Source organism: Heterocephalus glaber, unplaced genomic scaffold, assembly GCF_053883595.1.
Source record: "Heterocephalus glaber isolate CG9 unplaced genomic scaffold, H.glaber_assembly_v1.0 deba00001610, whole genome shotgun sequence".
NCBI lineage: Eukaryota > Metazoa > Chordata > Mammalia > Rodentia > Bathyergidae > Heterocephalus > Heterocephalus glaber.
This window is the reverse complement of record NW_028258381.1, coordinates 22,594,822-22,605,820: the sequence shown is the minus strand read 5'-3', so window position 1 is coordinate 22,605,820 and position 10,999 is coordinate 22,594,822. Positions and strand designations below refer to the sequence as shown.

Below are 10,999 nucleotides of genomic sequence, written 5' to 3'. Positions count from 1 at the left end.
GGCTGCCCGTCAGCTCCATGGACAGGGACCCAGCCTCTGCTCCCCTATCAACTTTGCAAAGAGAAGAAGAAAGGTTGGAGTTGATTTGCACTTGGGGGATCCTTCCCCCTCCTACACTTCCGATTCCACCTTTGACTGACTGTAGAAGGTACAGAAGGAAGCCAGAACATTTCCCCAGGTATGTATGAATCCTTCACTGCTGATGTGTGAGTGTGCTATCTCCCACTGGTCAGATGGGGACTTGTCCTTTATGATCTCCTGGGTCCCTTCTGACAGCTACATTCTATGATTCTGCAACTATAATTTCATTCAGTCATTTGACAAACATTTGTGCCAGGAACTACTATTAAATAAGATCTGTGTCCTGCCCTGGAGGGTCCACAGTCTAGATAGGAGAAACAGTCATAATAACAGCTGCCACACTTACTGCGGCACTCTGGGCTCAACCGTTTGTAAACGTTAGTTCTACCTGTAAAGAGACCCCAGGGCGACTCGTCACTTATGAAGGGTGGAGAAGGAATGCAAGGGGTTTTGAGAGCCACAGTGACCTAAAACAGGGATGGACAAACACTCCACTTGGCCAGCACCCCCAGGGTAGGAGGCACAAGAGGCTGGAGAGGTCAGTTTGAGGCTGGTGGGCGTGGCCAGCTTCACTAGGGCCTAAGGGATCTCTGGGGTCAGTGGAGATTTGAAGTCCATGGAGGTGGGGCTCAGGGCCTTTCTCCCTCACTCCTGGCCTGAGTATCGGGGGACAGAGCAGGGGCGCCTGAGGATTCCTGGCAGGGTCTCTGGGCGCTGTCTGTCCCCATGCCCGCTGCCAGGGTGGGGACTGACCTGGCCTGGGGAGGAGGGACAGCGTCCCTGCAGCCCGAGAGGAGGAAAATGCCTAGGAAGCTATGTGTCCCACACACAGCAAAGACCGGCCTGTGGATGTCCTCCTCCTCACAGCTCTCAGCTCCTGTCTCCCAGCTGTCCCCAGTCCAGGCAAGGGAGGACAAAAGCTGATTATTCCACTGGGGGCCATCCTGGGCCCCATGAATGGGGTATTGAAAACCTTGTGTCCACATCCAGATACATTTTCACCTGCTGCCTAAGGAGACTATGTGCCAGGCTGGAGAGAAGCCAGGGGCAGACGGGGCCATGGGGCTGAGAGTCCTTTGAGAGGGGCAGCTTTTCCCAGGCATCTAACTCTTGAGAGACCCCAAAGAATCGTCCTCCCCCCACCTCCTCCTGCAGTGCCCAGCGAGGTGGCCAGGGAATGGCTGGATGCTCCTCCACCCCAAGCCCACGGGAGCTATGGAAACCGGGCCCTGCCAACTCCGCCCCCAGCTATCTTTTCCATCTCTCCTTCCTCTCTGCCCCTCATTATCTGGAGTCCTGAGAACCTCATCAGCCTCTGAAGCAGCCTCCATCTGTCCCCAACCAACCAATCCATCATCTGCAAGCCCAGTGTCACATTCTTGCTAAAGTCTGCAAGAAAGGGGACATGCAGGGTTCTGGGGTGCCCGTTACATGGCGCGAATGTTCACTGAACTCTGCACTTAGGATTTATGCACTTTTTTGCTTTCATACCATAATTCAAAAATTATTTTAAGAAATCTTGGGGTCGGGTGTGGCGGTGCACATCTTGTGATCCCAGCATTCTAGGAGGCTGAGGCAGGAGGATTGCCATGAATTTGAGGCCAGCCCCAGGCTACACAGCAAAACACCATCTCAAAAAACAAACAAATAAACAAAAAAACTCAAAATTTCCTCAATATTTTTTCTTTACATTGACTCACTTCTTCTAATTTAAATACATTTTAAAAGGAAACTTTATATTGTTCCAATAAATTAAAAACCAGAGCCGGGGATTTGGCTCAGTGGTTTCGCCGCCTGCTGCGCAAGTGCAAGGACCCGAGTTCGATCCCCGGTACCAAAAAAAAAAAAAAAATGTAAAAATGAAAACTTTTGGCCGGGGATTTAGCTCAGTGGTTCCGGCGCCTGCTTCGCAAGCGCAAGGTCCCGAGTTTGATCCCCGGTACCAAAAAAAACCCCAAAAAACCAGAGTGCTTTGTCATAAATAGAAAGCACAGCAAAAAAAAAAAATCCATGACAATAAAATAAATGTATAGCTATAAGCCCCTAAGATTAAGTGGGTTAAGTAAGTGCCACTCATTCGTGGCACCAACCACACTACAGGACAGCATCTTGGAGGATTGGCTCTGAGCCCTGGGGACTGTCACAGCTGGCCACAGGCATCCTGGCCAAGCTCACCTCCCACCCCTTGGGTCCTTCGAACCTGTGGCTCCAGCCAAACCTAACTCCTCATTAGTTTCCGTGCACAGCCCCGTCTTTCTCTCCTCTCCCAGCTGTTCCCACTGGCCTTGCTTCCACTAGGAATGTCAAAGCCAAGTGGCAATGACATGTACCCCTGAAGCTGGCACCTCCAGCTGACAGCACACACTGCAATCTTGAATTCCAGATGTTCCAGCTGTGACTTTACCCGACCCCTTAATGGGACCATCTGAGAGGCCATCCGCTGGCTGGGTACACAAGGAAGCAGAGATGCGAATCAGAATCCTCGGTTCCCAGCCGGATGAGATGAGCAGGGGGTGGAGGCTTGGGGATGGGGGTGCTGCCCATACGCCCCTGCCCCCAGCCCTGTCTTTCCTCCTCCTCCTGCCTCTGGGTGAGTGTCTCAATCTTTTCCTGGCTGTTTTCTCACCAACAAATCACAGTGGGAGGTGGGTTGTGAATGAGCTGGACTCCAGGTTTCTTTTTACTTTTTTTTTGATGCCCGGGATCGAACTAGGGACCTTGTGCTTGCAAGGCAGGCACTGACTGAGCTAAATCCCCTACCCCTTCTTTTTACTCTTATATGGTCAATGATAATAAGAGCCTGAGTTTAGGGAACAGACAGCTCAGTACTGAAGGTGAGAGCTAAATGTACCCTGAGAGTGGGCAGTCAGAGGACACCAGAAATAGAGGAGGGAAGGGGTGAGCTCTCCAATGGCTGCTGGGAAGGCAGCTGGTAGAACTGATGAAATCGAATGACCTACAGACTATCCTAATTTAAGAAAAAAGACTGGACCAAGAATTTAGCTCAGTGGTGCTCCACTTGCCTTGAAAGCACAAGGTCCTGAGTTTGATCCCCAGTACCACAAAAAAGGAAAAAAGTCTGGTATGGTATGGCACGAGCCTGTAATCCCAGCACTGAAGGTGGCTGAGGCAGGAGGATGGCAAGCTCAAGTTCCACCAGGGCAATTTAGCAAAACATGTGACAAAAAATAAAAAGGGCTGGAGATGTAGCTCAGTGGTAGAGAGTGGTAGCCCTAGGTTCAACCCTTAGTACCACCAAAAAAAAAAAAAAGAAAAAGAAGTAAGAAGAGGACTGGAAGCCAGGCATGGTGATGCACACCTATAATCCCAGCACTGAGGGAGGCTGAGCCAGAAGGATTGCTGGCAGTTTGAGACCAGTCTGGGCTATACAGTGAGGTCAAGGCCAACCTGGAATACACAGTAAGAAGACCCTGTCTCAAAACAAAAAGGGGTTGGTGGTATGGCTCACAGTAGAGAACTTGCTGATCAGAAGACACTAAAAGGCTTTGGGGAGAAAGCTCAGCTGCTGGGACTCAGCAGGTAATGGGAACCTAAGGGATTTAGTAGTAGAAAAAGACAGGCACGTCTGCAGGTCTGTGTCTCAGACAGATTTTATTTTTGGTCCAGACAATTGAACCCTAGGCCTCTGTATTATATTCCCCAACCCTGTCAATTTGCAATCCTCCTGCCTCAGCCTGTTAGAGTGCTGGGATTATAGGCACATGCCACTGTGCCCAGATCTTACAGATCTCCCCTGGGCAGCCTGTGGACCCCTTTGGGAGAGGATGGTGAGGTCAGGAGGCTGAGCCTAACAGTCCCAGAAAGCACTGGTGGACTTTGGAAAGACAGGAGGCCAGGGGGTGAGGGTGATAGCAAGGACCATGGAGGAGGGGAGGCTGTGTTCCCAGGACCTGGCAGCCAAAGGATGGGCAGAGGGGCCCATGCTCTTCCTCACTCTGTTTCAGCAAGCGCCCTTCAGCCCACTCTGCTGCCCTTGCCAGGTAGGTGCCCGCTCCTCCCTCCCGTACCCTCCTCTGGCAGCTGAGACCTTAGGGAGTAAGGACTAAGCAGCCCTTGTGACCCCGACATCCTCCCTCCAAAGCACCACCACAGTCTGCCCATGTCACAGAAGGGACTGATCCCAAGGCTCCCAAGCATCCTGTGGGTGGGCATAGGGACCCCTCGTGCCAACTCAACCCTCTTTGCAGAGTTGAGGCTGGTGGGGGGCCTGAGTCGCTGCCGCGGGCGCCTGGAGGTCCTACACGGTGGCTCCTGGGGCAGTGTCTGTGATGACGACTGGGATGTGGTGGATGCCAATGTGGTGTGTCGTCAGCTGGGCTGTGGCCTGGCGCTACCTGTGCCGAGACCCCTTGCCTTTGGCCAGGGCAGGGGCCCCATCCTGCTGGACAACGTGGAATGCCTCGGGCAGGAGGCTGCACTGAGCGAGTGTGGCAGCCGGGGCTGGGGCATCCACAACTGCTTCCACTACGAGGATGTGGCTGTCCTGTGTGACGGTGAGCAGAGGCCTGGGGCCCTGGAGGACAGTAGATGGTAACAGGCAGCAGGGTCGTAGGGACTTCCCAGGGCCCGGCTATTCCATGCAGACTGAGGCAGCAGCTGCACCGCCTTATGCTGAGGAAGAGGCTTTGACCCTTTGTGTGGCTGGAGGCCATGAGCCAGGCACCCACTTTGTGCGTGTGAGGATGGAGAATAGAAAGATCCCGGATTCCTTTTTTCCACCCTGCTTCCTGCCCCAGAATTCTTGCCCACCCAGCTGCCAACAAGGAGGATGTTAACCAGCAGAGCGCCCCCTACCACTCCTCAGAATGGGAAAGGTAAGTAAGGGGAATGGGGGACAATGAGGGAGATCCCCGGGGTCTGAGGAATCTCGAACTCTACCCTAGGCAGTGGAAAACAGGGATTACAAACTGAAGGCTAAGAGACATGGAGCAATATTGGGGAAGGGGTGGAGGTAATGGCAGAGTCAGGTGTGCCCAAGAATGATGACTGTCTCCCCATCATCATGCTGGTGCACACCTTTAATCCCAGCACTATGGGAGACTGAGGCAGGAGGATCATACGATTCCAATCCAGCCTGGGCAATTTAATGACCCTTTCTCAAAATAAAATTTAATAAAGGGCTGTGGGAGTAGCTGGATGTTAGAGCACTTAACTAGCATGCACAAAGCCCTGGGTTCAATGCCCCGGGGTGGGGTGGGGGGGGTACAGAAGTAGAAGAGGGTCAGGAGATCAGGCAGGGCTGCAGGAGGAAGAGTTGTGGGGGCTGCATCTTGAAAGGTGAGATTTTCTTCGGGCAGTAGTAAATAAGGAAGCAGCACATCCCAGCCTTCCATGAGAGCAGGGACAAGGGAAGTGAGGACTGGTTTTAGGTGAGGCTGACATAATCAGAGCTGGCTGTCCCATGCATCCACCAGCCACTCCCTCTAGGCTGGGAGGAGGCAGCGCCCCTGGGGTTTGGGGACCTGAAGCACATGGCACTGTGGATGGGAGGCCTGGTGCAGGGATTGCAAGGCAGGGCCCTTCGGGAGATGGTCCCTGTCCCCTCCCCTGTCACAGGCGAGGGCAGCGTGCGCCTGGTGGGAGGCGCAGGTCCGTGTCAGGGCCGAGTGGAGATCCTGCACGGCGGCCTGTGGGGCACGGTGTGCGACGATGACTGGGGGCTGCCGGATGCCGCCGTGGTCTGCCGCCAGCTGGGCTGTGGGGCGGCCTTGGCCGCCACCACCAACGCCTTCTTTGGCTATGGCACGGGGCACATCCTGCTGGACAACGTGCACTGCGAAGGCGGCGAGCCCCGTCTGGCAGCCTGTCTGAGCCTGGGGTGGGGCGTGCACAACTGCGGACACCACGAGGATGCGGGCGCGCTCTGCGCAGGTATGGCCCCGGGGGCGTGGTCGCAGGGATGGGGCGGGGCGGGGCGGGGCAGCACGGTGGGGTCTTGGTGGGGAAGCTACCTTTATGCTTACCAAAGCTCACCAGGGTGGCTCCAAAATGACGTGCATTGTCTCAGTCATGCTATAAAAGGTGCCTCACAATATCCCAGAACTGCGTGACACTACACCTGTTACAATACTGCAGCATTGCTCCACTAAGAAAGCTTCCACAATTTTCTAGCAATTTCCAAGAATTCTTCATGGAATACTTCAGGAAAAAATCTCAAGACTCTGAATGGCCCCAGAGTCACTTCAGAGTCGCCTAGCACATACTAGTATTCTCTTCCCACCTGGGCTTTCTCCAAATTGGGAAGGGTTCTCAGCAAAAGGGAACACTAGGGGCAATAAAGCCATTTCACAAAGGACTCCGTTCTACAAGATGAACAAACCAAGGGCTCTCATCTCCATTTGTAGGTGGGAAAGTTGAGGCCCAGCGAGCCAAAGCCTTACCCATCCTCACATCCTGAGCCTGGCAGACCCACAGACTGACCTTGCTCTGGGCCTTGAGCATCCCCCTGCCCTCCTCAGCCCTATTTTAGCTGGAATATGGGGATGAGACCTGTTATCCAAGGGCTTGGCCCTGCCTGGTTTGTGAGGGCTTCTACATCTGCGCGTCCTGGGCACATTGGGCTTCTGAGAATACTGGACACTGGAGGAAATGACAGCAAGTCTGTGAAAGCCCTGTGTAAGCCGGGAAGTGTAGATTGTACCTTTACAAACACAATTATTACTTAGATCCGAGCTGGGGCTGAGGGCTGCACCCAGAAGTAAAATCTAGTGTCTTCCGGGAAACCCTCCTCTCCTTTGCCATAGTCAGGCTGACTGGAAAGCTGCACCTCAGCCTCTGACCCTGCTCTCTTCTCTCCAGCTCTAGTCCTGGGCCCCCCCACTCTCACAGCACTGCCACCCTCGGCCACAAGAGAGGACGGGTCCTGGCACACAGAGCCAGCAGGTGATGAGCCCGCCCTCCAGGCTGGAATGGCAAGGGTGAGGTGGGTGGGCTAGGAAGGGGAGGCTGTTCTAGTTTCACAGGAAGGGACCCCCAACAGGACAGGGCTTTAGACCAGATAGTAAAGAGGTGGGTAAGAGAACAGATGAGCAGATGGAACAGGAATGGAACCCAGAGCTCTAAAAAGTTCAGGGGAATGGGAGGAGGTATAAAAGGTTTCTTCAAGGGCCAGGGATTTAGCTCAGTGGTTCTGGCGCCTGCCTCACAAGTGCAAAGTCCCAAGTTCGATCTCTGGTACCAAAAAATAAAAATAAAATAAAAGATTTCTTCAAAGTGCTCAAGTCAAATTTGGGACTTATGCTGGGATTGGGAATTGAGAGGCCCTGTGAGGGGGTTGAGATGAGGGATGAATCGAGGTTAGAAGTGTGGAGTTAAGGCTGGAGCTATCATTGAGATTAAAATCAAGGTAACAGCTAGTGTGGTACTGCAGACCTGTAATCCCAGCACTAGAGAGGCAGAGACTGGAAGATCGCTTCGAGTTCAAAGCCAGCCTGGTCACTTCAAGGCCAGCCTGAACTGCATAGTGAGACCCTATCTCAAAAATAAAATAAAGATAACGGTTGGGTGAGGAGGCACGTGACTGTACTTCCAGCACTCCAGGAGGCAGAGGAGGAAGTATTGAAAGTTTGAGCCAGGTTGAGTTCGGGTAATTTAGTGACTTAGTGACACTAAGAAGGTGTCGATCAGTGTGAAGGCCCTGGATTCAACCCCCAGGACTCAATAAATAGGGATAAATGCCTGGAGTTAGGAGGATTCGGTTCATGGGTTCCATGTGACATGCCAGGTAACTTGATGACTCTAGGATGAAAGCTGGGAGTACAGGTGGGGGTATCTCAGTAGGGGTCGCCCAGTCCTGCTGTAGGAGTGTAAACCTCCTTGGCCCTTTCGAAGGCTCCAGCTGCCCTCCCTGTCTCTGCAGCTACAGGAGTTGGTGCTCAGCCTTCCGGGGAGACGGCACAGTTCACCACAGCGGCCTGGGCCGCGGGTAAGAAAAGTAAGTGGCAGAGCCAGGGTCCAGCGTGGGGTGGGAGCGGGTGGGGCCGGGGCTCTGCCAGGGAACCGGCCACCCCAGCCCAGCCCCTCTGGCCGCGGGCCTGTGCGCCCCGCAGGCGGACGGCTGCGGCTGGTGGGCAGCCCGGGCCCATGCCGCGGCCGCGTGGAGGTGCTGTACGCCGGGGGTTGGGGCACCGTGTGCGACGATGACTGGGACTTCGCGGACGCGCGCGTGGCCTGCCGCGAGGCAGGATGCGGACCTGCGCTGGGAGCAACAGGCCTCGGCCACTTCGGCTACGGCCGCGGCCCCATACTGCTGGACAACGTGGGCTGTGTGGGTACCGAGGCCCGCCTGAGCGACTGCTTCCACCTGGGGTGGGGCCAGCACAATTGCGGCCACCATGAGGACGCTGGAGCATTGTGCGCAGGTGAGGAGGCACTGAAGATCAGTTCTACGAGCGGGCTGGGCGGGGCAAGATTACATCATCACGCACAGCGGGGGGGCGTAGGCGGGGCCTGCCTGGGCACGCAGCTCGGCGAGGGCGGGTTAGGACCCGAGGAGGAGGTGGGGCTGCACGTAGCCTGTACTGCTGCACTGCCTCAACAGCTGTCCGCAGAGATGGGCAGCCCCGCCTCCTGAGTGTTCTGCGGCTGCTCGGCACTGGGGTGGGACCGGAAGCCCGCCCTCTGCAGTGGGAGAGTAGGGCGGGTTGGCGGGGGGGCGCGGCTATGGCAAGGCCTGGTTCGAGTCTGCGAAGGGAGGGACCTCTTGCCACCTGCTGGGTCAAAGATCTGCAGAGCTGTAGTAGGAGGGCGGCTGGGAGAGTTAATCTGTCTTTACAGCACCAGCCTGTGACCTGTGGGAGGAGTCGATGCAAAAAGGGTGTTTGCAGAGTCTGGCAGGACTTTGTAAAATGCTTCTGTTCATTGATTGCTACAGGAATTGCTATATCCACCCTCATCTGCTGCCCAGGCCTAGTGGGCGCTCTTTACCCTCCCGAAAGAATTGGCCACGATGGGCTAGGCCACAGGGCTTCTGTCTTGGGCCCTAGGGTCAAATTAACACAACTTTTTATTTATTTTTTGGTACCATGGATTGAACCTAGGGTCTTCGCAGTGAGCTACATCCTCGGCCCTGTTTTCATTTTAATTTTTTATTTTGAGACGGTGTCTCACTAAGTTCTGAGTTGCTCAGGCAGGGCTCAAATTTGGGATCCTCTTGGGTCAGCCTCCCAGTGTGCTGGGATTGCAGGTGTGCGCCACTACACCCTGCTCACCTCCTTTTTTTTTTGTACCTGGGATTGAACTCAGGTCCTTTCGGTTTGGAGGCAGGCGGTGGAACCACTGAGCTAAATCCCTGGCACCACAATCTCCCTTTTTGATCCAAGGAACAGGGAGCATTTCTTCAGGAACCTCTGAAATCCTTTCTGTCTGTCCCTAGAAATACTTCCCTGGGGAGGGAAGGAGGTGACTTGGCCCTAAGGAGCATGTTCCCCAGTGTGACAGAAATCTTTTTTTTTTTTTTCTCTGTCCTTCCTGAGCAAGGCCCAGAGGAGCTGGGATCGCAAGTCCACCAGGACGGTTCTGAGACCACCCGGGTGCCCACTCCTCGGCCCAGGGATGGTAGGTGCTCATAGCTGTCTGAAAATGAGGTGGAGACACCAGGATGGGACAGAGCCGGATTGAGGGAGGTCACAGCCTAGGATACAGCAGCTCGGCAGATTTGATCAGGTCCTGGAACCTTGTCCTTCATGCTGGTTTCAGGCCTCATTAATAGAAATAGGGTGTCCAGAAAGAAGGAGCTAAGTTTTAAACTAGGGCAATCTAGAAATTTCTAGAGTTGAGATCAAAATTAGGGCAGGGGGAGCCTGTCTTGAGGGAAGCAAAGAAAGAATCCAGAATTTAGCTCAGGGAATGAAGGGAATGAAGGGGAGACTATGATGACCTTAGGAAGAGATGATAGGACATAACAGTCTCCAAAGAACTGGCCTGGGGCTGGGGTACTGGGATTAGGAGCAAGGACTAGGGGGAGAGCAGAATGAAGTACCCAGCACACCAACCACTCAGCACTTTTGCACATTTTTTTCCAGCCCACAGTTTCTGGGTCTGAACTGCTACCCATCTTTATTTATTTGGTACTTTGAGACAGAGTCTCTTGATGAAGTTCAGGCTGGCCTCAAATGCATTGTGATTCTCCTGCCTCAGCCTCTTGAATGCTGGGATCACAGGCGTGTGCCATCATTCCTGGCTGTAGATGCCCATTCTAATGTAATCTCCTTTGAACTCATGGGGGGCTCTAGGGCAATGCGGTGTCTCTCAGGGCTACTCTTCACCTCCTCTATCCTAGCGGGGGGTGGGGGGGTGGCCTGACATGAGGAGCCCATTCTAACCCCAGGCTTGCCCCACTCCCAGGGCACCTACGTCTGGCCAGTGGAGCTCACCGATGCCAGGGTCGAGTGGAGCTCTTCCTAGGGCAGCGGTGGGGCACCATTTGTGATGATGCCTGGGACCTTCGAGCGGCTCGTGTCCTGTGCCGCCAGCTGGGCTGTGGCCAGGCCCTGGCAGCCCCTGGCGAGGCCCACTTTGGCCCAGGCCGAGGCCCCATCCTCCTGGATAACGTCAAGTGCCATGGGGATGAGAGCACCCTGCTGCTCTGCTCCCACATCCGCTGGGATGCCCACAACTGTGACCACAGCGAGGACGCGAGCGTCCTGTGCCAGCTGTCATGACCCTGCTGGCTCTGCAGACCACCTCTTCTTTGAGAAGCCTAGTTGTCACCTGGTCCTCCTCCTCCAGGAAGCCTTCCTCCTGTGAGTTTTGCAGTTCAAGCAGCCCTGCCTTCCCAGTGTCTGGGAGAGAGGCTGCCCAGGCAGAGTGGTCCTGCATGGGGACCTGTACCCATCAACTTTATTATGTGACCTCAGCCTTTTGTCAGCTATTGTGGGCCCTGAACAATGAACACGCC

The 10,999-nt window shown here is 54.6% G+C and overlaps 1 protein-coding gene across 1 annotated transcript; it reads left to right on the top strand.

Annotated features, from left to right (window-relative positions):
* Window positions 1-2,475: 2,475 nt before the first annotated feature.
* Window positions 2,476-10,763, top strand: Ssc4d (scavenger receptor cysteine rich family member with 4 domains). Its single transcript, XM_087196291.1, has 10 exons — window positions 2,476-2,671; window positions 4,047-4,082; window positions 4,290-4,595; window positions 4,839-4,916; window positions 5,659-5,973; window positions 6,901-6,984; window positions 7,961-8,035; window positions 8,151-8,462; window positions 9,580-9,657; window positions 10,447-10,763. Exons 1-10 carry the CDS (start codon window positions 2,497-2,499, stop codon window positions 10,761-10,763), a joined length of 1,776 nt encoding a protein of 591 aa, XP_087052417.1. The 5' UTR covers window positions 2,476-2,496.
* The last annotated feature ends 236 nt before the right edge of the window (window positions 10,764-10,999 follow it).

Excerpts from the sequence above, each read along its gene's own strand:
- Ssc4d (XM_087196291.1), top strand. The coding sequence starts at position 2,497 with ATGGGACCATCTGAGAGGCCATCCGCTGGCTGGGTACACAAGGAAGCA. Across the intron at positions 2,672-4,046 it reads CCTCCTCCTCCTGCCTCTGG|CAAGCGCCCTTCAGCCCACT; the intron begins GTGAGTGTCTCA and ends ACTCTGTTTCAG. Across the intron at positions 8,463-9,579 it reads CGCTGGAGCATTGTGCGCAG|GCCCAGAGGAGCTGGGATCG; the intron begins GTGAGGAGGCAC and ends TTCCTGAGCAAG.